At 34.9% G+C, this 25,056-nt stretch overlaps 2 protein-coding genes across 2 annotated transcripts; one reads left to right on the top strand and one right to left on the bottom strand.

The window, feature by feature from the left end:
- Positions 1–1,821: 1,821 nt before the first annotated feature.
- LOC129791315 (leucine--tRNA ligase, cytoplasmic) lies at positions 1,822–24,839 on the bottom strand. The gene is made up of 7 exons (XM_055829424.1): positions 24,685–24,839; positions 24,484–24,570; positions 22,929–24,421; positions 6,768–8,067; positions 3,710–3,931; positions 2,222–2,453; positions 1,822–2,121 (listed from the first exon to the last, which is right to left on the bottom strand). Exons 1-7 carry the CDS (start codon positions 24,685–24,687, stop codon positions 1,931–1,933), a joined length of 3,528 nt encoding a protein of 1,175 aa, XP_055685399.1. The 5' UTR covers positions 24,688–24,839; the 3' UTR covers positions 1,822–1,930.
- LOC129791320 (restin homolog) lies at positions 11,747–21,387 on the top strand. The gene is made up of 4 exons (XM_055829431.1): positions 11,747–14,835; positions 16,468–16,685; positions 16,806–17,304; positions 19,771–21,387. Exons 1-4 carry the CDS (start codon positions 14,356–14,358, stop codon positions 21,112–21,114), a joined length of 2,541 nt encoding a protein of 846 aa, XP_055685406.1. The 5' UTR covers positions 11,747–14,355; the 3' UTR covers positions 21,115–21,387.
- Positions 24,840–25,056: the final 217 nt, after the last annotated feature.

The following is a 25,056-nucleotide window of genomic DNA, read 5'->3' as shown; positions in this document are numbered from 1 at the left end:
TTGAGGAACGTTTGCGTGCCATTCTATTTTATTGCATTGACATCCATATAGAGAAGACTGGGGCTTGATAGTTCATTGTCTTAACCCCTGGTTGACCGTTAAACGAATTATTTTGAACGTTTTCTTGGATATTTTACAACCCATTGAAAGGTAAATCATTCAATTTTTATTAAATTATTTTTCAACCGTTTAGAAAGCCCAACAATAACATTTTCAAAGAATAATAAAAAAAATCTTTCTCATTATGAAAACTATTTATTGATTTCTTCATTATTAATTTAATTAAATCAACAAAATGTAAATTAATTTAATGATAAAAAAAACTCTGTCGGTATAATCAATTTCATTATATGAGCAAAAACATTTTTTCCAACCAAATTGTTATTTAAAATAATTAATTCTTTCACATTGAATTTAATTCGATCGAAAAATTAATTCAACGAAAAATAAACATTTAAAAAGAGAGCAATGGATGAAAATTGCCAAAAAAATCTTTTGTAAACATACCTCGTTATTTATTTATTAAATCGCAAAAATCATTACAATGGGACATTCAACCCTTTCGCGATCTTTGGGTCATACGTTGACCTAAAGGTGAAACATTAAATTATTCCGAATTTTAATAAATTTTATTGTTTATCCAGGTTAGAAATGTATTAAATTCAAGCAGAAGAGGCCAAAGAAGATGTTCTGACTTAGAAATGTCCTCTGAGAGCATCCATAGAATAAATATTCTGATGTTTTACGTGAACGTGAAAGGGTTAATACTAATAGAAAAATAAAGCTGTACAATTCATTGGTAAAAGTTGGTGCCTTTTGTTTGAATTTAACCAAATGAAATTTATTTATCGAAGATTTATTAATTGCGACGCTTTGAGGGCTTGCATTTTCCTCTTGATCAGGTCCTCGAAACGTAAAAATCGCTTCCATCATTCGCAATCTTCTTTAAAAAAAAATCGAAAGCTATTTCTTTCTTTAAACGGATTCCTGAAAGAAAATTACTTCTCCAGGGCACGAATTCTCTAAGAGTGAAAAAGTCCCGTGATAAACTCCTGAAGCCTTTAGCGCTTTAAAAGAAACGTGAAAACCGGGAAAATCTTACGGGAGTTTATCACGGATGCATTATTTTTCTTAAAGGATCAAGCTCACGTAACATTTTCCTCACTTTTTCTTGCAAAAAGCCTTCGGGAGTTTATCACGAGAGTTTTTCACTCTTAGAGAATACAGCCTTAGGACTCTTTAAAGTTCTTTCTGACTATTTTCTGGAACAACTAATTCTTTGTTTTTTCTTTATATAACGAATGACAGCAGAACGAATTATAAACTCCATCTGTCAAAATCTTACAATAAACTTTTAAGTTGTTAGAAGAGTAAAGATTTTTATCAGAATCTACCCCAAAAATTAAAATAAATTTACGCAAATTAATTTAATCAATTAACCCCACTTTTCCCTATTCACTTCTGCAATGTTTTTATTCATCATCATCCATGTACTTCCTCCTCGTTCCCATCACTCTCTCTCTCGTTTGTGAAGCATCTTGAATTTTACGCGTTATATTCTCCAAGTATACCCAAAATTAGGAGCTCCTTCTCATTAAGCATTGTTTTTAATGGAAAAATTTTTAAAAGATAATTGACGTTGGTGCTCCATTTGCACGCGAGGACTCTTTTGCGTTTTCACTCGTATTCTTCCCCTAATGAGGCATGCTCCATAAAAAAAAAATAAGTATTCAACTTTTCTTGAATTAAAGTTGTGTGAGAAACTTTCGCGAGTTTTTCAGGATTCTCTTTCACCTTTAACGTACAAAACTTTATCAAAAATAAGTTAAATAAAATTCTTTATTTCATTTTAAGTTTACATTTTACAGAATTCAATGGGCAGCTTTTGAAAAAGAAAAAAAACAGAGAAGAGGTGAGAAGAGAGAAAAACTTACTCAACGACATAAATCAAATTCGATCCGATATTTGATGCCTCCAGGAAAACTTCCTTCTTCTCGCAATCAATACTCAAAGGTCCATCCTCAATGAGACACTTTCCGGACTTGTAGTCATTGAATTTGGGCAGCTTCCGTGGACCCAGTACTGGATCTTCGTAGCGCCAGATCTTGAGTGCTTTCACGTCTTCATGAAAAGTTTTTTTTTTTGGGAGGAAAATTCAATAAATTGCCCTTAAAACTCATCTCCCCCCTCTCTCTCTCTCTCTCTCTCAAAACTAACTCACCTTTCAACCCAATAATCTTGGAAACCTTCGCATAGAGGCTCTTCACGTTGTCCCCATCGCAAATGGACACGTGTACGGTGAAGAGTCCACTGGATGGAATTGGATTTTCCAACTTCAGCACAACTGATGGCTTTGTGCTAAATGCAATAAATGGCACCCCCGGACGGACTTCTTCCTTCATCTTCTCCGGTGCATCCGCATCATCCGTAAATTTCACAATAAGTGTACTGAGCTGCTTAAATAAATTATTTTGTATCAAGAAACTTTTCTCATCTTCAAAAAATCTAACAAAAATGTACTGGTAAGCTGACCAAGCTTACGGGAGCTGTGTTTCTTTCAGTGCACCAATTTTGTGAGAGCAAACTAGAACGCGAATTAATTTAAATACGCGCAAAGTCGGGAAAAGTAGAAAAGTCATACCCTAAGAAATGTTTAGAAGGCCATATCTCGAGAACGGATCCATAGATTTTCATAAATTTTTTTTTGTTTGAAAGATCTTGAAGTCAGCTATAACATATCGAAAAATGAAAAAAATTTATGTCGCCATTTTCGAAAAATTCGAGTTCGAAATTTTCGAAAACTTTGTTTTCGACTTTAGCGCCTCTTGCGGACATTTTTCTAAGTTGCAATGTTCTAGACATTTGTAGGGTTTCTCGAAACCTTTCATTTGCGCTTGAGTTGATCAAGATCGGACTTGTAGAACCCGAGATATGACATGTCAACTTTGGAAGGCTATATCTCGAGAACGGATCCATAGATTTTCTTCATTTTTGGCATGAAGCTAGATAATATGGTCAGCTACAACATATCAAAAAATGAAAAAAATTTATGTCGTCGTTTTCGAGATATTCGTCGAAAACTCATCGAAAATTTTGTTTTTGATTTTTGGCCCCCTAGCGGTCACTTTTGAAACTTCGGATGTTCTAGAGAGTTGTAGGGTTTGTTGAGATCTTTCATTTGACCCCGGGTTGATCAAAATCGGTCAAGCCGTTTTCGAGTTATGGTCGATTTTCGATGAAAAATTGTGGCGGCCATATTGACTAAACGGCTTGACCGATTTTCGAAAATGAGGTATCGTTGGAAAGGTATTGATGGCCCCTACAACATATCAAAATTTCAGACCTCTAGCTATAATAGGGGCTGAGATATAGCGAAAACAAAATTTTGAGGTTATCCAAAATGGCGGACGGAGGAGTGGGGGGGTGGATTTGACTTCATAATCGGATGTCTTCCGGTCGATATTTAAACTTTGCCGTTTACCGCAAGTCTCTATCTATTACCGTTCTCTTGCAATTTATCGTTGTACTACGGCCGGACGGACGGACGGACGGACGGACGGCCGGAAAAATTTTTTTTTTGGCGCATACGTTTTTTGGAATGTGGGGACCCTAATTCGTGCTCATCCAAAGTTTGAGCCCGATCTGACGACTTTCGATTTTGCTCGGTACACAAAAGCTGTGTCTGAAAGAAACACAGCTAAAAACTCACATCGAGGGTGTTTTTCAAATACTCCAAGTTACTCTCGAGCACCTCCCTCTCGCTAAAGTCCAATGTAATCGATAGGGCTTGGCGATGTGGACCCCCGGGCGCCTCAACTCTCTCACGTATCATCTGGGCGAATGGCATAACTTTCTTCATGTACTTCTTGAGAATCTCTTGTTTTCCCAATTCCACCGAAATCGTTTTATTATCGGGCAATTTATTGTGTTTCTGCAACATCCATTCCATGGAAAGGAATGAAACAGACAGAAGAGACGAAGATTAGGTACAAATTGCCAGCAATTTATGCTACAAATGTAACATTTTGCACCCCCCATTCAGCAGCCCCAAGAGGGAAAGAAATCTTCGCAGTGTTGAAAGGTTCTTTCTTCATTTTTAAAATACTTCTCAAAATGTAATTTATGTGCATGTTTTTATGCAATGCGGAGAAAAATTTATGTTGCAAGAAATATTTTTATGGTTTGTTTGTAAATTTTTGGCGAAGGTTTATTGTTAAATTAAAAAAAAAAGAATCACAGCTAAAAAAGTAATGAAAGAATTTTCTTATTTTCCAACGATTTCTTTAGGGATTAATATCTCGACTTCTATAAAAGTTAGAATATTTGATTTTCCTAAAGACAATCGTTGTTTTCAAATTAATTCAGATTCATTCTCAGGGTTGGGCGTTTGTTTACATTTTTACATTTTACATACTTTTTTACATGTAAACAATTCCTTTCTTTACATGCTTTTTTCTTTACGTTTTCTTTACATTTTAATTTTACATAAATAATGTAAAGAAAAATAATGGTAGAAAAATATTTCTTTAATTGGAAAAAAAAGTAATTATTTTGTAAAATTATGTAAAAAGTTATTTTCAGACAAAAAAATCATGATAAGAGACAAAATTGTAAATACAGATAGAATTAATTTGTTAAAGGTTTGTAAATTGTCATACTTTTATGGAAAATTTCACTTAAAGTTTTGTAAAAATGTTTTTCAACTCCATTATTAATGAAAAAATTTGTTGAAATTGAACTTATTTTCTTCCTTCAACACATTCTTTCCTTATGAAAAAATTCTTTAAATTAACATTATACCTTTAAAAGGTGAGTTTTCTCCATGAAAAATATATAAGTGTTCATTTCGCATAAACGCAAAATTATCTATCATGGTAATTTGAGCTTTAACTCAAAACTATGTTAAAGAAAGCTTTAATAATAATGTGAGAAAAGGTTTTTTTTTATCGAAATATGAAAAATATCAATTTTAGAATCATTTAGTAGGCTTTAAGAACGTCAATAAGAATGAAAAACCAGGATATTTCATCTTTTTCTTTACAAAAAGGAAATTTCTACATAATCTTGACCGAAGTTTTTTTTTTAATATCTTAACGGGTTTCATCTAAAAGATTATTTTCCACCTACATTTCTGACCAATCAGTAATTTTGCATACATATTAAGAAAGAAATTTAAAACCTTTTAAAAATTAACAAACTTTTTACAAATTAATTTTTCCGTTAATGTAAAACAATTATTGATTTAAAGATTTTTAGCTAATCACTTAAAATAATTTTAACAAAGAAAAATCAAACTTTAGGTTTTTTCCGATCATTTCTCCCTCAATTATTGTTTTTACAAATTTTTTACATCTTTTTTACATTTTTGTATACTTTTCATATAATTTACATATTTTTTACATGTAAACAAATAATTTTACATGAAATTGCCCAACTCTGTTCATTCTAAAACCAATAGAGATAGAAAATGCAAAAAAATAGTTTTTAGTCGAAAAATGTTCAAAATATCGAGGAAAAATCGATTGGATTTCTTTTTTTCCGTATTTAAAAAAGAATTATGAGATGTTCTAATTAAAACTCTTCATAACTCTTGCTCAATATTTGCTCAATTTTACAACAACCAACTAATCAATCATCATCACCAAACACTATGGCTCTGTGTGTGCAACCTCAATGTTAGACAACACAGCCACAACCGATATTGGGGTTGATTTGGATTAGCTTAGAATCCAAATAATTGATGAACTACCATTAATAAACCCCCAACTGACCAATCCACAAAATGTTGTACGCTAATTTGGGCCTTTAACCCCGTAATGTGTGTTTGTGTGTGTGCAAATAATACCACACTAATTACAAGCCAGACAACATGACATGCTGTCCATTTCGCGCCAATTTCTCCCTGTGAAGTATTTATTTTCTAAATGCCATCCAAAATAGAATTTTCTTTGAGAATCCGCGTGTTATTTTGAGATCATCCAATTTCCACGGAAGTTATTATTTGGCATAGAGAAAAAATCAAGGGGTGTTCATCTGGACAAAATTATTCGGATCTTCGGGAATATTCGGTTTATTCACTAATATTCGGTTGATTCGCCAAGGAAATTCAAATATAGCCTAAGCTAATAAAGTCAAGCCTAAAAAATGTTAAATTCAAGCCTAAAAACGATTAAATCAAACCGAAAAGTTGTAAATTCAACCCCAAAGAAGAATAAATTCAAGCCAATTTGGTTTTCAGTCCCAAAACAGCTCAGATTGAGGAATAAAGTTTATTAAAAAAAAACATTAAAAAAGCCTAAAAAAGGACTATGGATTTAAACCGAAAAGTAATAAATTAATGCTAAAAAGTAGTAAATTTAACCTAAAAAAGATTAAATTCAAACAAAAAATTCCTAAATACGTTTTTGAATTTTGTTCCATTTTAAGTTTATCGATTTTTAGCAAAAGATGTTCGTGTGAAATCAAATATTCAATATTATATATTAAATAGAAATCAATTCTCATAAATCTGATATCATTTTTAGGTCAATATTAGGACCTTATTTTTCCATAATTTTCTACATTCAAAGTCTTAATAATTTTAACAAATAATTACTTTAAAAAGACACTAGGAAGTCAAAATTGGGCCCCATTTTCCTAACAAGGAATGGTTTTCCAGATCTTCAGAAATATTCGGATGATTCGCTTAAATAGCCAAAATATTCGCCAGATAAACACCCCTTGGAAAAAATCATTTTTTTAAGAGAAAAAATAAAAGAAAAACTCACCTCAAACAATCCGCGCAGAACGTTGAGGACACATGATTGCCACGGTGGGTAGGATTTTGCCACCCACACAGTGCCATCAGTTGGCTTCTCTGCGGCGGACACTTTATCTTTTGCCCCCTTTGCCTTCACCTGTGCCGTATTCTTGAGGGCAAGCCTGAATGAGTGCGCCACCTCCATGAGATACTCTGAGCATTTTATTTGATTCTCATTGATGTCACCAACTTGTGGCCATGCTGCACGGAAAATACTCTCTGGCTCATCGAGTAAATGCCACACATGTTCCGCCACATGGGGGCAAATGGGTGCAATGAGAAGTGCCTGACGCCGAATGAATTCAAACACGAGTTCCACGTGCATCCCATTTGCCCCACAGAGCTCTCGATATTTATCGCGTGCTGACTGGAATTCAAAGAAACCCGTACGGAGGGCATCTTTGAACAACATTCTACGGTAATTAGCATCAGTTTCGCGCGTCTTGAGGTGCATCTCACTAATGAAGACGCTGTCATTGAAGGAATTTGTGGCACCTTTGCGAAGAAGTGGCTTCGATGCCAGCATCTCCTTCACCCACTCAATGAATGTGAAGAGTCGCAGAATCCCCGCATCTGCCATTGTTACCACAAAGTTCGCATCCTCAATACTATCGCCTGAATCTGCCAAGCACAACCTCGTCCCGTCTGCACTAAACTTCTCAATTGCATCACTCAATGTGAGGAAATTCCCCTCAGATTTGGACATTTTGCTCGAATTCAGCAAGAGATGCCCATTTACGCGCACCCCAAGAGGCCACAGATTCTCTTCATTCGGCCAAATTGCCGCATGATTGTACAGCATAAAGGTGAGATGATTCTGGATGAGATCCTTCCCCGAGACACGCAAATCCATTGGGTACCAATACAGAAATTCCCTTCGCATTACCTTCAAATGTGCCTCACTTATTCCCGATTTTGTTGGCACTTTTGCCCCGCCAAAGAAAATATAATCCCACACTTCCTCAGTCATCTGTTCAGCCTTAATCCCCAACGGACTGGGTCGTTCACCGCGAAATGAACCACCCTGTAGGAGGTGCACAACCGTGTAGAAAGCCATGTAGATTGTTGAATCGGACAGACTCTCAATCAACCATTGATTATCCCAAGGAAGCTTCGTCCCCAGGCCATAAGTTCTTGAGCAAGCATACTCATGAAGCCACTCGAAGCATGCTTCAAAGTTTCGACGAACTTCCTCATGGTACAGCTCCATGCTCTCCATGTGCTTTGTTGTCTGATTGCGCCAGGTATCTTCGCCATAATTTAGGTACCTTTTGGATTGAAAAATCATTTAAAAATCACCTTCCTTTTTTTTAAGGAATTTCTTCTTTAAAAGGGATTTTTTCAGCAATAAAACTGACGTTTTGTTTTTTCTTTAAATATTCTTTAGATCGTTAAATAATTTAAAAAAAAAAATGAGTAGAATTCTTAAGTTGATTTCAAGATCTTAACTTCTTCATAACTTGTACTTTAGGTTAGTTTAAGAAATTAAAAAATTAATAGATATGTAGATTTGAAAAAAAGTGTTACGCATCCCAATTTATTGAGCAAATAAAGGTTCAATTGAGTCAATCAAATTGATCAATGATTGTTCAATAATTGCTATATCAATTGAATCATCAGTCAATCCATTGTTCTATTATTGACCAACAATTGACCATAATTTTTAAAAAATTCTATAATAGCTCAATAATTGATCTTCTATTGACTCAATATTGAGTAAGGGGAATCATCAGCAATGATGGCAACCCCTTTATTAATTAAATAAATAAATAAAAAATATTGAGTCAATTTTTAATCAACTATTGATTTTTTATCAAACAGTTGATCAATTTATGCACAATTAATGATCAATGAACATTAATCAATCGGCATGACAGTCAATTATCGCTCAATTTGTAATCAATCTGATTGACTGACAATAATTGATCATTAAACGATCAATAAATTGAGCCAATAAATGTTCAATTGTAAATGAATCAATCAGAGGATTGATCAATAATTGATAAATCACCGATTGATTATCTATTGATCAATTAATGACAATTAATCACATTCAAAACAAGTTGAGCTATTATTGTCTATCAATCTGATTGATCAATAATTGATCAACTACATGCAGACCTACATTGACTCAAAATTGAGCTGAATAATTGATCAATTCTTGGCAATTTGTTTACTTGGAAAATTATGAAGTGTGTTGTTTTCATCGCATTTTTTTTTAAATTTCAACTTAAACTACCATAATTTCAACCACCATCTCCCCTATTTTTTTTTTTAAATAAAACTCTAATTTGGAGCAAAAGAAAGAGAAAAGAGAAATGTAGTATAATTTTCATATATAAAATTCTAATTTCCCAACCACAATCTTTTCATTTCATTGCTTCTTCTTCTGCAAAGAATTTTTTTGTGACTCACAGATGATACACATTACAATTTCATTACTCAACTCTACAAATAAAACTTGTGAAAGTCTTTCTCCGTCGTTGGTGCAAATAAAAACATCACTCCCTCTGTTTTATTTGCAATACACACGGAGCAAAATTATTTTTCTCCCTCTCTCTCTTTTATCGCAGTGTATGGGAAATAAAAATATTCATATTTATTCTAAAATTAGGCATCACAAGCTGCAAGATCCCCCCAAAAGACGCAGCCACATCTTGTCTTTCTACCCGCTTGCAGAGACTTTATCCACGGGAGGAAAGAGATGAGAAAAATATATATTTAACCGCCCAGCACACCTTCAGCAGCCACCACGCGGTCCGTGGCGGTCATGGGTGGCCCCTGTGGCGCCACCAGACAGCCACCACACGGTCAGGTGACATACAAATGGGGAATAAATCGTGACCGGTCACTGTGACGTCCCCTCTGTGGATGGCTCGTGGCTACGGCGCAAGCATCCAGAAAAATTTCCCACAAAAATATCCCAAAAATATTCTTTTAAAATATATTTCTACAAGATACATAGAGGGCATGGCGATGGTATATTCCCTCATGAAATATACAATAATATGTCAAAGAATTATCATAACTTTGTAATCAGATTTTCGGGGTATCAACCATTCAGAAATAAATGCGATATCCACTTTACGTCTTGAAATTTAATGAATAATCTCAAAATGCGGGTCCTTAATGCAATTTTATTAATTAAATGATTTAAAATTGACGATTTTTAGGGTAAAATAATAAAATTGCAAAATATTGATCAAAACCTAAACTAAACCCTTTTAGAAGGGTCCTGACATTGTTTTATGCCAATAAATGTCCAGGATTATAAAGAAAATAAGATTATTTGTAATGATATTTTTCCACGTGCTTCATATGGGCTAAATAGGGAACCATTGCAAACATTATTCTCGTAGGCTTACGTAAAATAGATAGCTATTGCAAAGACTAAAAACTGAAAATACGCTGTTTTCGAGACTTTAAATAATATGAATTTCCTGCAAACAAAATGAATTCATATATTTTACTGTGCGTCTGGAAAGTTTAGGAGTTTTTTTGCAAAACATTTGGGTATTTCCAATATTAACATATGCATTGATGCCCAAGTGCTGCTCGAATTGCTACCTGGAGCATAATCTTTTAGTTTTCCCTACTAAGCCTTTCGGCAGTACAATACCATAAAACCAATTTATTACCTGCAATTGTCTCAACTAAAGGAAAATACTTACAGTAATATTTGTGTTAAAATTTTTACCTATATTCATACCTAAGATTAAGATTGAAAATTACGTTTAAGATGTTATTTAGTAGGTGCGGTAAAACATATTTTTTTCTCTCTTGAACGTACTTAAATATCGATTGAGTGGTTTTTATTTTAAAGATAATTTATTTTCTGACTAAAAAATGAATAACTATGATTTTTGGTTTGAACGATCACAAAAAATATAATTAGTAATTAAAGAGAGCATTGATAAAATGAAATTAAAAACGCGAAAAATTTAATAAAGTATCTTCGGATAATTTTTAATTATTTAAATTAATGTAAAAGCATATTTTAATTCAAAAATATAAAAATATTTTTTTCTAATATTTTTATTTTAAACTCATTTGGCATTGATCTCCCGGAGAATCATTGATCTTGTGAGTGAGAAGCATCGCTGTGACGTCATGCACTTCTTAGGATCGCTGTGGCCGTGTGGTGACCGCGTAGTGGCCGTCCACGTGGTTCGCGCACCGCTTGCGGATATATATTTGTTTCACTTTTCTATCCTTGTCTCCCTAATGCGTTTTGGGTCTATCACCAAGTAATCTTCTCTAATGTGTAAGAAGAGTATAGGAATATGACGTTTATGTGCCTCTCTTTCACACAAAAATATCTCAACATAACTAGCGCTGCGGTGGTGGCTCAAAAAATTATTTTGGGAAATTTCCCAAAGTAGGAGCCACAGGGCGGCCACGAACCAAAAAAAAGGGGACCCCCTGTGACTTTACTTTTGTGGCTGATTAAAAAAAAATTTTTTTCTTTGTATTTTAGATAAAATGATATTTATCAGTTGTTATCAACATACTAAAGATGCCCAGATATTTTATTTTCAAGAAAAAGCTAAAAAACTGCTAATATTCCACATAAATTGTAAACGTCTCGTCCCCGCTGTGGCTGCTCTGGGACCCTCTCGTGGCCGTTTTTACAAAAATGTTTAATTCTCTTAAAATTCTATACTTTTCCGATTGATATCGATTTTTAAGTAATCTCTATTTGAAATTACAAAGTTTCTGTTACATTAAATTGGTGTTAAATACGTGAAATACGATTTTCAAGATTCATTGAATTCTGCATGGTCACAATTTGCAACCATTCGTGGGTCCCCTGTGGCCGCCAATTTCGGTCACGGCAAAAACTGAAAGAGCCACGTATTGGGACTGTCTGGTGGCGCTACTGTGGATCCCCGTAGCAGCCACAGGAGCCACAGCCACAAGAGGCTAGCTGGGCGTGGATTTTGTACATATATAATTTTCTTTTAGTGACAAAGAGAAAAAGCGCGCACGAGAAGTCAACAACTTTTCTCTTTGTTTCATCCAACTTTTTTTTTTCGGGAGACATCTTAATGGAAAAATAGTACAAAATACAAGAGAAAGGTCTTTTCTTTCTTTCTCCCGCTTCCTTACACCGAGCTTTCCCTCCTCTCAGTTTTATCCCATATATACAAAATTCTTTCTGCTCAGCAGAGCACATATACACACCATCCCAACATTTTCCGACAATCAATCTTCCACGTGATTGAAAAGCAGAAAATTACGTATATATTTTCGCGATGAGGTGTTTCCCTACACCTCCCCGGCCACCCTTCTCAGTAAACATCCGATGGCATCCAATACGAATCTTCCTGACTCATCAACGCTTTTCTTCTTACATTATACACACATTCTATTTTTCATTGCATTACCCGCATTAGCCACCCACTTGGAAATGCAACAACAAAGTACTCAGAAAACAGAAAATTTAATAATAGAACGTCATTTGCGATAGATGCAACACAAACTGCAACACTTTGAAAGAAGTGAAAGTTGTGTACAAAATGGATAAATTGCTTTCCCGCGAGAAAAAAAAATGTGAATAGAAAGGAAGAAGGAAATATGCGGGGAAAAGCAAATCTTTCATGAAATATATTGCAAATGCTCAATGAGAAATGGTATAAAAATAAATTGGTGGTAAAATATATTACAAGTCTCCTTTCTTCTAATTCTCACAGCACTCACTAATGGTTGATTTCTCCGTTTTGAACCCAACACATCATCAGACAACACATTACCACCGTCTCTGTAAATCACAAAGGATTTCTTCTCACATGCGTGGAATATTAACACTGCCTCGTATTTTATTTATAACCTAATTTAAATTATCGTTTTGAGCGATTTTTTAAAGAAATTTTTGAATATGATAGAAGACAAAGAAACCCTCTAAAAATTAACTCTTTGATCACATCGATGCTCAGTTGTACTAAATTTGCTTAAAAAAAGATCTTATGTTGAAAAGAATTTTAATTTAGATCAAGAGGTATTTATGTTTTTTTTTAGTCTCAAATTTGTAGAGACTGAAGAGCAAAAGCCTAAAGAGTACTAAATTTTAGACAAAAATGTGTTTAATTTAGTACTTTATAGGCTTAAATTTAGTACTTTTCTCATTGTATTCAGTATACTTTTTTAGCTACAACTTAGTACGTTTTCCGATTAAATTTAGTACTTCAGTATTTTTTTTAAATTCATTTTAAGAAGTAAAAACTTAACAATTAAAAGTATTAAATTCTAGTCGAAAACATATTAAATTCTAGCGTAAAATATAGTAAATTCTAAATGAAAAAGTTCAATCGGAAAAAGAGTACTAAATTTAAACGCGAATAAGTACCTACTAAATTTAAGCCTAAAAAGTACTAAATTCAATCCTGAAAAGTTCTTTAAAAAACAGTTAATTTAAACCAAGAAAGTAGTAAATTCAAGCTGCAGAAGTACTAAATTTTAGCTGAAAATTAGAATATTCAGATCTTTGGAAATATTGTGATTATTCGCCTAAACAGTCAAAATATTCGGCAGATAATCAGCCCTTGATTTAAGTATAAATATAATTAATTAGGTAATTAAGGTAATGAACATCTTTGCTCTATTTAATGCAAAATGCAGACTGAAGAAATTCTGATATTTTATCGGTAAGTTCTTGTTCTGAAAATTGTCTTTTATAATTTTTTTATGGAAGCCTGAGGAAGAGCAAAATCCAAGCCATCGAAAGGTCGAAACACAATAGATTCGTAAAAATAAATTAGATCGTTTTCAAGCTTAAAAATGTTCAAAAAATCATGTTGTTCCTATTAACTTTCTTCATGTATTGTGCATGATGTCCTTTTCAGATACTCAAAATCAGAGAGAAAATATAGCTAGAATTTTCCCAGGTATAATAGAAAATTCCTAATGAAGAAATTTAATTGAAAAATAAGGAGAAAATTTAATTCTATTGAATAATTTGAAATTTTTCCTCTCTATACGTTCATTTTTCTCTGAAGATCCTTGCTTATCCTCCTTTAATAAATAGAAGAAAATCATTGAATTTTCCTTATAGAAAGTTCTTTACAAAAAAAAACCTGCAGAAATCTGACTCAAAATTCTTCTCAGGAACTGTTTAAAGCCTTTAGCTTGTGCGCATCATAAACGCGGGGAAAGTGTTGAACGTCTATGAAGACACACATAAAAAAATAAAGAAAATGTGCTCACATAGACCATCGACCAGTCATCGCAACTAACGTAGAAAAATCTAAATATAAATCCCTCGAGTTTCACAATACGTACAACATTTCCACATCCAAAGGAGATACATCTCTTCACAACGAACCTCATCTCTTTCTCAGAATGTGGTGAATTTTCATCGAGAGAACACGCCTCTATTGAGATAAATTTTCTTGTGTGTTAAAGAAGCTATATACATATTTCAATCAAATTGAGAAAGTTTTCCACCCCCCGTGTCTCCGGAGAGTATACAAAGAGATTCCAAGGAATTTTTAGGGAAGAAAACTTTCATTCTTCCAGGCATTTTCAAAGTGTTGTGTGTGTGCTATGTGAGTGGAGAAATGGGTGATTCTTGTGAAGGAAATCGTGATAAAAGTTCCCGTGAGAGTGAAATGGAGGAATTTAGGCAGAATCTACGACAGAAACGTGAACAACGTCATACAGTTATTGCCAATTTTCGTGAAAAACTCCACAAATTGGAGGGAGAAAATGCAAAATTGCGCGAAATTTGTGCCCGAGAGGGTATTGTGGTGGATTTTCCTGAGGATACAGCCGCGAAATCAGCTGATACACCACAAAATTCATCAAGCTGTGCCACATCTCCAGACGACAGTGACCATCAGCAGGATGATGATGATGATCACGTCACGAGTATCAAGTCCAACTTGGCAGAAGCCCAACATGAGTTGCAATTAGCAAATGCAAACGTCCTCTCGTTGACATCAGAGTTGAGTGCAATCAAACGACAGGTGGTCTCACTAAAGGAGGTGAATACAATAAGTAAACAACTAATGGAGATTCGGGAAGCTGAAGTGAATCAAGTGAGTTGCATTTCAAATTAAAACTCATCCCAACATACACGCCCTGCCAATAAAATATAGATAATCTACATACCTAGATAATTTAATTTAGAATAAATTACTTGGGAAACTCTGCAATTTAGAACGTTATCGTTCCTTCAGAATTTTTAAGGATTCTGTTAAAGTCTTTCTCTCTCTCTTCTTGATAAATTTCTATAAATAAATATCGAGTTTCTAGGGCTAATAGAGGGTAATATTTTTTGCTTAAATCATAAATTCAAATGTCTGGTTTAACTTGAAATACCCATTTCAAATTTTAAAATGCCTCAGAATATCAATTTTTAGACGTATGATGGCTTCTGAAAGCCTGTAAAGAACTAATTTAATTTAATTTATAATCACTCCTACTTAATTTGAAAGAATATTATGATAAAATATCCAATAATTTGCATCCCAACCTACTTATTTATTAAAGATTCATTCATTAGGCAGGAAGTAATTCAATTTAGCCAATTAAAATCGCAAATTTTTCTGCAAATATAATGTACTTCTAGGAAAATTCCAAGACGATTTCCTTCCGAATTCAAGCGCCTCAAATTAATTTATGTCACTTGAAAAGAATTCTCAGAAAATAACGCCAATTTTCTTTTAAAAATTCATTCATAATATTTCAAAGATTTGTTTAATTGACTAAAATTAATAAGAAAGCGTTATAATAAACAACCTTTATTCATAAATTCCTTATTCAAGGGAATTATTATTTTTACGATTCAAAGAATTTATTAAAAATTCGCCAAAAATGGTTAATTAAATGTCTTTCCTTGATGAGCAAAATTTCTCAAGAACTTTTCTAATTAATCTATTAAAATATTTATCAGTTTAAAAAATAATTGAATGGAATATTTAGATAACTTAGCCAAACTAAAAGTTTTTGAACTTTTAATGTTTTTTTTTAATTCCTTGATTAATTTGAAAAATACGTTCGAGTTTAATGGTCAGTTAGCTTAGGCTTACTTACTTACCTGTCATTAGCCTCCATGGAGGAGGATAGGGCCGACTAGGTTTAATATAGGCTTAGGCTTAGGTTTAATTTTTAATTTAGTTTAGGCCACTAAATTTAGTTTTCTAAGACCAGACTTTAATTTTTTTTTTTGGATAGTTTTAAGTTCCCTTAGACTAGACGTAGGTTCTATAATCCGGACTTATTTTTTTTTAAGGTCACGTTTTTAAGGCCTTAAAGTTAGATCAATCTAAATCAGTGGAGAATGGATTTTTGGATAATTCTTAAGGCTTTTAATGCGCTAAAACAGTCAGGCCTTTAATAATCTTAAAAAAAAAAACATTCAGTCCGGATCTAACCTGACTTTATCTCAAAACCTTAAGCCTGTTTTTGAAAAAAAAAAGTCAAGCACAGCCTGAAAGAACTAAAACCTATCTTTAAAAAAAATTAGACTGAATCAAACGCATCAAACTGGCAAAATTAGCTAAATCCAAACTCAATTTGTATTTAATTAACAGCTCTTAAAGTGTGTTTAGTCTGTGAGGAGGCATTGTGTGTGCAATTGCAAAGTATGCCAATAAGTGCACTACAAATCCTAATTCTCTCTCTCCTCTTTATATACTTTCATTCACCACAAAATGAATTAATTATAGCTGAAAGCTAAATTGAGAGATATCGAGGTGTCACTGGCTGACCGAGAAATGTTGATAATGTCCGAGAATCTACGGAATGAGTACATGCGGCAGTTGGAGAATATGAAGAACCTGAGGACACTGTACGAGCAGAGAGCCAGGACGGCCGACTTGGAGATTGAAGCGCTGAAAGAGCGCCTAATTGCCAGTGAAAATCGATTGAAAGAAGAAGTTGACAAGTAATTTAACACCCACACAAACTTTTCCTTTTCACAAAACTTTCTTAACCATTTTTTTTCTTTCTCTTTACTTTTTTCTCTTTCCATCTCTGCTGTGAAAAAAAAAAAAACAATTCGCAGAAATCAAGAGCAGGAGAATCACATTCAACACCTCGAGAAGGAGCTTTCAATCACACAAAATCAATTGACCGACTCAAAGTGTGAAATTGAAAATCTCCAAACTGAATATGGTGCCATCAATCAACTATTTGGACGCATGCTAATGGGTTTCAATTCGGGAAATGACAATTTGGATATAGATAAATTGACGGAAATCCTCGAGGATCATCGTCTCCTCCTGTGTGACATTACAAACAACGAAGATTCCCTAATTGCAAATAATTTCCTGCCCAAAGTTCTCTGTGATTTAGTTACCCAAGCAACGGGTGATGGTGAGGACAAACAGACGGAGGACCAACCTACCGTCGTCCCCCTTGAGGATTCATCATCATCACCATCAAATGCCAATAGAAAAGAAATCACAACTACAGAAGAAATTATTGGGAATTTGCCAAAAGTATGGAGAATTCTTACGGAATTATTGAGCCATCAGAAGAAAATTAATCCTGTGCCACTGCAGGTAAGAAAAACTTTTACTTCCTCAACTCCAAACTTTTTTTTCTTTCATTCTTTTTGTTTGCAAAACTTTAAATTTAAGTGAATGCATTCATTTTCTTTTCGGGAAAAACTTTCCCATTAAACTTAATGCATTCATCACACACCTGTTATTGACGAAAATATCATAACTTTTCACGCGAGCTTTATTTTTAGTCTATTATCTCTGTAATTTCAATGGTAACATTTAGCCAAAAAATAAACTGCATTGATTTCTTTCTTTGTAGTGTTAAAAGACTTTTTCTTTATTTTTTCATAAAATTTATTTGAAGATTAATTTTTGAAAATATTAACAAATTAATTTTTAAAAATTTTCTGGTTTTGCCAATTAATTCAATTCAATGTTATTCTAATTTTATAGCTTTAGAGATTTGGTAAAATTCATTAACAGAATTATGGTGAAATATGACTTTTATTTAAATAATTTATTAATTAAATCATTTAATGAATGAATTTATTTATTCATTAATTAAATAAAACATTTTCACATTCATTAATTTTTGTCAAAATTTAATCCTTTGGCAAATTGAATTTAAAATTTGTAAAACAAATATTTGGAGAATAATTTTAATTGTTTTTTTTTATTTTTGAAAAACCAAGGGGTGTGTTTATTTGTCTAATATTTTGATTATAATAATCTATTATTTGGCGAATCATCCGAATATCGGCAAAAAAAATTGATTTTTTTTTTGAAACTTTGGTGTCGATTCTGATAAAAATCTTTTCTTTTCTATAAAAATTTAAAATTTGTTATAAGATTTTGACAGATGGTGTGTGTTTTTTTTAATTATTCTATTGTCGTTCTATTAAAGAAAAGCCAAGAATTTGTTGTTCTAAAAAACAATCAGAAAGATTTTTAAAGAGTTCTGGAAAAGTAATTTTCCTTCAAAAACCCGATTGAAGAAAGAAATAAAATGTTAATATCTTATAAGACGAATTGTAAGAAGAAAAAAAAAAAGATTTTAATCAGAATCTACCCCTTTGTTTAAACTTTTCCAATTCCGTTTGAGCCTTCTTAAGACTAAAATCAGATTAATTTTTTCAGCTAGAATTTAGTACGTTCTAGACTTGATTTTAGCCCTTTTATCGCTTGACTTTACTTTACGTTTCAGATTTGAATTTAGTAACCTATTTTCAATTTTTTCTTCTCAATTTGATCCTTTTTAGGAGTAAAAACCGAACGACTTTTTTTTTGCTTAAATTAAACACTTTTGAAGCTTGAATTTAATATAAACATCCCGATTGGCAAAATCGAATAATCGGCTTGATTAAACTGATTAAAAAAATTAAGAAAGATCAAAAATTATTTCTTACATTTTTAAGGAATTAGACGAGCCTTGTTTATTCTAAATACAGTGGCGTTACGCAGTAAAATATTATTCAATTTTGCTTTTTTTCACAAGGGGTGTTCTAAAGGGTGTTCTAAAATCTAACGAATATTTTGATTAATATGGCGATACATTCGAATACTTACGATGATCCGAATAACACGAAACCGGAATAAAAATCGAAAAAAAACTTAGTTTTTTCCGCTTGAATTTACTACTTCTTAGGCTTAAAATAATTATTTTTTAGGCCTTTTGAGATTGAAGAATTAGGGACGTTTCGGGTCAAATTTACTAATTTTTGTTATTTCGAGAGTTCAATAAAATTTCTTAAGCTTTTGTTCATTAATCTCTGCCATTTTAGGACTGAAAACAAATGTTTTTCTGCTTGAATTTAGCCGGTTTTAGGCTAGAATTTAGCACGTTTCGGGTTGAATTTACTATTCGACTTAAATTTAATTTTTTTTTAGGCTTGAATTAAATATTTTTCAGGCTTCTGTTCCTCAATCTGAGCCATTTTCAGGCTAAGAACCAATATTTTGATTTCTTTGCCAAATCATCCGAATATTAATAAATAATCCGAACCGAATATTTCCGAAGATCCGAATAATTTCATTCAGATAAACACTCCTTACTTTTCGAGTCAATTTTGTGACTTTCCTGTGATGCTGCAAAGAAAATTTAATTTCCAACATCTCGGAAAAGTCCCAACATCGATTCATTGTAAAAATAATTAATTTCCTACTACGGAGCCCCACTGTAATTAATTTTATTTCTTTTATATATTAATCAGTGCTTTGAATACTCTTTTTCATGATATTTTCTTTGGAGAATTTTATAGATTTTATAACATTCGCAATTAAAAGTTTTCATCAACAGAAGAATAGTAAATAAATCCACACAAAATAGCAAAAAAAAAGTTAATAAAACCTCTCACAATCACATTAAATCCACACATTAGCTTCACCTCATTTCCCAAAATATTTATACAAAATTTGCGTTTTATTTAATTAAAATTTCTGCGTAATTGATTAGACGCTAAAGTGGAAGAGTTTACATCGCAAAAAGCTACAAAATGAAATTCTTTGTGCTCTGAATTTTTACAGGAAAACAGCCAAAATGAGGATTGCTACAAATCTGTTCAGACACCCACGGGCCCACAGCTTGTGCTGAGTGTCAGTAAGACGTACATTAAGCTGAAGAATCTCATCCTGGAGAAGAAATCCCTGACAAAGGAGACGAATCGCCTGAAGACGCTCAATTGCCATTTGGAGCGGACACTGTCGTCGCAGGAGAAGCGTCTCAGTGCTGTTAGTATTGAGCTGACAAAGACATGGCATTTGGTGAATCGTCTGCAGCGGCAGCACCGACAGCTGCATACGCAGGAACAGGTGCTGCGGTATCAGCTGCAGCAGAAGCGACGCCTCCTGCTGGAGCTCAAGGAAGAGCTCGAGTACTGCCGGCAAAAGTGGGCGAAAGCGCGCGAGAAGAATGAGGATTCAGAGCTTCAGTGGGAATCACTGAGGCGTGAATTTGCCAATCGCAAAGATGGAAGTGCCTCAGCTGAGAGTGGCTACAGCGATGATCCCGCCTCGGAGGAAGAGGAGGAAGACGATGCAAAGAGTTGCAAGGAAGTGGATTCAGAGGACGAAGTGCAGGATGGAGATAAAACTGCCACCACCACCACCCCCATTATGCCTCAAATGAGACTCACAGGAGCAAGTGAAACTCTCGAGGAGATGTTCAATCGGATAAGTGGTGCAGTTCTCGAAAATCCACTGCAGGAAATCCCCGGAGACAGCTCTGTGAGTGCTGAAGTTCCCCCAACACCCACTCCCGACGGACCTGAGATGGATGGTGGTGGGAATTCAATTGCATCCACAAGCCGGAGTGTTCTTACGGCAAACGAGGAGGATTACACAGCAAGGCGTGCTGCTCGACTTAAGCGCCTCGAGGAGGAATGTAAGGTATTTGTGGCGAAGATGACGGAAAATCGAAATCGTGGCTCACAACTCTCCAATCATCTCGACCGTGTTCACATTCGCTTCGCTGAAACTCACCATGTGGATGGGAATGCAAATGCTGCGCCCCCTGGTCCCGAAGAAGACCTTCCGGAATCAATTGAAACCCCCTCGAATCGTGCCGAAGAAGCACCATCAACTACCTCACGGGAAGAGTCTCCTTTGACCACAAATCCCCGTGGAATCCTCACAGCCACCGAGGAGGACTACACCACGCGGCGGAGTGAGAGAATTCAGCGCTTGGAGGCGCAATGCAGGGAATTGATGGACAAAATGACAGCCAATCGAAATCGCGGAGAGGAATTGAGTGAACAACTCGACGAGATGCATCAGCGCTTCTCCACACGATCATCCCCTGAGATTCAACCCCCCGAAACCCCCAGTACAGCCCCACAAGAACCGGAAGACCCCGATAAGAATCTCCCATAACTTTCCCATCCTCCTCCTATCATTGGAAAAATTCTCCCTTTTCTTACATTTTTTTCTTATCTCACTCCCCTCCCTCTCTCTCTCCCTTCCTCCACCAGAGGAGCGAAATATATATATTTTTACATGTTCGTTAATCGCCAAAGAATCTTCCATATATGTATGTATGTAATTCTTTTGAGAGAAAAGCGAAATATCTTTTGAAACAGTGAGAAAAGTTCTTGTAAAAGTTTTCTTTTTTTCTTGAATAAAATATGCGCTCTCTTTGAAAGAAAATTTAATGACTTTTCATTCTCATTTTTTTGGTTCTATACTTTCTACCAGCTCTAAAGGCTTTGGGGCTGACCATGTTATGAGAATAAATTCAACAGAGACTTTAAACGAAGTTTTATTTGCAGTGAGATTTTTCTTTTGTTGCGAATTATTGTGAAAACGAAAAATTTTACACTGAGGAAAAAATAATTTTGTGGATACAACGGGGGTTAATTTTACCACGAATTTTGAGCTTTGAAAATTATAAAGAAAAAGGTTTAAAAAAGAGAATAATTTATAACTTTTATTAGTTCTGATCTAGCACAGAATAATTCCTAAAATGAAATTATAGTTTGAATTAATTGATTGATGAAAAATCTACTCTCAAGCTAATCACATGGCATGACATAATTTAAAACAAAATGTAATTTCTATAAACTTCTTGGATCTTTTTCTTCTTATTTATGGAATTAAGTTTTTATCTAACTCTGTTCTAACAGTTCTAAGGCTCTTTCTAAGGGTTAGAACTAACCTTATTTCATTTGTGAGGTTATGTTAATGATAACCTATCTTTTTTTTACTCTGATTCTTTAATTTTAAAGATTTTAAAGTTTTATTTCTAAACATCTAACAACCTCATTATAAAGATTTTTATGAGAAGATGACACTCTGCTAATCAAGATCATTACTGCTATAGGATGAACGTTTATTAGGTTATGTTTGATACGTTTGATATTATTCATTCAGATAAGCCTTAGAAAGAACCATTAATTTATTCTTGACTATCTAAGAATGATCAATGATAAAAGGATGCTAGAAAATCAGACGATACTGTTGTAACCTTCTAACTTTAGCGTAATTTTATTTACGAATTGTTAATCCGAAAGATTTCCGGTAGCGTTTCTACACGCATTTTTTTTTAGCATTTATTGCTAGTTTGTCATTTATATAACAAAAATGATCTAATTTCTAATGAAATACATTTCAGAATATGGGAAATAAATGCCGAATAATGCTTCCGGAACAAAAAAAATATTTTCCGGAAAATTATAATTTTTTTTTAAATGCAAAATATTAATTTTTTAGACTTTTTTTTTCTACACAAAATAATATTTGAAGGGAATCAATTCAAATTTTAAAGGAAATATTTCAGATAAATCATTGCTTTTTAACGGTAAAGTTCAATAGTTAACAAAAAAAATCTCAATGGTAAGTACAAATCCCTGAAGAAAATATATCTGTGAGTAGAACGTTAATTTTTAAAGGAAAATCAGTAATTTAAATTAAGTTCAGTGTTGTTTTCACCACAGATGTCTCTCTGTTCCATCACTCAAAATTCGTGTGTTAATCCAACACACGTTTTCTACTCTCTCTGTGCGGAATATTTTTTCTCAGTGTACCAATCCCAAAATTCTGCATTTGAGCTTCAAATTAATTTTGCAAATAAATGCAATATTTTGTATAAATTGCATTCACATTGTACGCGCATTAATCGTACAACTTCCGGGAAGTATTCAATGGAAATTTCCTTAAAGAAATAAATAAAAAAAAACAAATTGACTCACCATTGATCGCAAAGGGCAACAACGCAGACATCTCCGGAACGGGAAATGATAGTTTTCTCAGGTTCAAAGTATGCCTCCGCCTGGTGAGCTTCAATCAATTTCTCCCGGACAATTTTCTTCACATCCTGAACTTTCTTTCCGGCAAATTCACCCACAAGGAGTGTTCCGTCGTAGAAGCCCTTGAGGTAGCAGAGCTCTTTGGCTTCCAGGAGCTTATCCTTGTCATTCTGACTGGCCACTTTGAACATTTCGTACGCCTTGACGGCGCTTAGATTGCCCAGAGTGGGTACTTCGATGATTGGGATGGGTTCATAGGGAAGCACCATCTCATCGCGGATGCCATACTTCTCCCGGAATGGGGGCTTCTTCTGCAGATCCACCAGAGCAGCGTAATCATCGGGAGAATCCGATGGGACGGAAGTCACAACACCCGTACCTTTGTCCTCCTTGACAGAGAGCATGGGAAGCGTGTAGACGACCTTGTTGGACGTCAGGGGGGCGCTCAGTGGGAGCCCGAGGAGTTCCTGCCCCGTAAATTCAGCCAACACCTCAATCTTCCCCTCAGCAGACGTCAATCCCTGATAGCTCATATTCCTCGCAGCACGACGCGTACAGATCCAAATTTCATCCTTCCGGGATGTCTTGAAGGCAATGTACTTGATGTCCGGATGAAGCCAGCAATTTGTTTGCCCGTACATTGTTTCCGGACGAAGAGTAGCAGCCACGAGGAAGACTTTTGCCTTCTGCGGGAGCTTCGGGAGGGGCGTCTCGACTTTCATCTTAATCAGCGTGTACTCCTGCGGTCCCACACCCTCCCCTGAGGCTCTATCGTGATCCATACACGGCTGCCCGTCTTTGGGGGAATAAATTGTATTCCTCTTGCCGAACATAATCTTCCCGCGAGCTTTGAGATGATTATACTGCCACCGAACGAAGGAATCAAAGAACGGATTGGCATCCGTGGTGATGAAAGTCCTTCTCCAATCCACGTGAACCCCAAGTTTCGTGAGATCCTCAATGGCAAATGGCGGGAAGTACTCCAGCCAGTGTTCAGATTCAGCAAACTTCGCGATCTCATCGTCACTCAGGCCCAGACTCTGCATTATCTGCCACTGATACTTTGCAGAACCCGTCTTGGCCACGGCTTTGCTCTTCTTCCCCTTACTCTTGTCCTTGGGCACAACATCCCTCTCTTCGGGAACTTCCTGCTCTTCCTGCCCTTCGGGGAACTTTGGTGGACACCCATAAAGCTCAATTTCTCTCTTCAGCTTATCCGCGCATGCCTTAATGGGCATCCCAGTGCAGTGGAAGCCGAAGGGGAAGAGCACCTTCCTTCCCTTGAGACGATGGTAGCGCACAGCAAATTCCGCCTTTGACAGCGAGAACGAATGCCCCAGATGAAGTCTCCCATTCATATAGGGAAATGGGAAGGTGACGAAGAACTTCTCATCGAGAGACTTCCTTGGCTCTTCCGGTGCATCAGTCTCATGAAGCTGCAGAGAATTTGCCAAAAATTAGCTCAAACGCCCGGAAATCTCCCCGCAAAATTAATTACCTTCTGCTCTGCCCACTTTTGCTGTACTTCCCTCTCAATCTTCTGCAAATACTCCACCTTGTACGTTCCTTTCCGCTCAACTGAAGCCTGCAAAAAGGATTTTCCGGGGGATTTTCAGTGAATTTCATTCTGATTGAACATAACCTCAAAATTGCATCAGCCGGAAATCTCATTTTTACAGCCTTGTCATAGCAATCTTACCATTTTCACGTATTCCTGGTCAATAGGGATGCACTATAGAACTATCCTGTGGATTTTCCGGTGAGTATTTTACAGGGAAAACACTCAAGAAAATGCACCACGTCGCAAAACTGCCACAACGTCCCAGCTGGTACGATATATATATATATATATATATATATATATATGTATAAAGTTTTCTCTATAATTTCGTTGGTCCGATCGCGATGTTTGGTACAGAGACTACTGATACCAGGCGGTTTTCACCAACGACATTCATTTTCCCCCCAGAGCCTCCCTTCATAGCGCCCCCATATAAAATTCATGCTTTTTTGACCAGTTTTTGAATTTGGCGCCCTTTTTGGAACATTTTGCTAAAGAGAAAATGAGATG

Source organism: Lutzomyia longipalpis, chromosome 2 (genome assembly GCF_024334085.1).
Source record: "Lutzomyia longipalpis isolate SR_M1_2022 chromosome 2, ASM2433408v1".
In the NCBI taxonomy this organism is placed as follows: Eukaryota; Metazoa; Arthropoda; class Insecta; order Diptera; family Psychodidae; genus Lutzomyia; species Lutzomyia longipalpis.
Note: the sequence above shows the minus strand (reverse complement) of the source record. Positions and strands in the feature narration are given on the sequence as shown.

Bases quoted from the DNA above. Each gene is read 5' to 3' on its own strand.
- LOC129791320 (XM_055829431.1), top strand. From the start codon at position 14,356: ATGGGTGATTCTTGTGAAGGAAATCGTGATAAAAGTTCCCGTGAGAGT. The intron at 16,686-16,805 runs GTAATTTAACAC...AACAATTCGCAG, and splicing joins TTGAAAGAAGAAGTTGACAA to AAATCAAGAGCAGGAGAATC. The intron at 17,305-19,770 runs GTAAGAAAAACT...GAATTTTTACAG, and splicing joins TTAATCCTGTGCCACTGCAG to GAAAACAGCCAAAATGAGGA.
- LOC129791315 (XM_055829424.1), bottom strand. The intron at 8,068-22,928 runs GTGAGTCAATTT...TCAATCCAAAAG, and splicing joins GTTGCCCTTTGCGATCAATG to GTACCTAAATTATGGCGAAG. The intron at 2,454-3,709 runs GTGAGTTTTTAG...TTATTTAAGCAG, and splicing joins ATTTGAAAAACACCCTCGAT to CTCAGTACACTTATTGTGAA.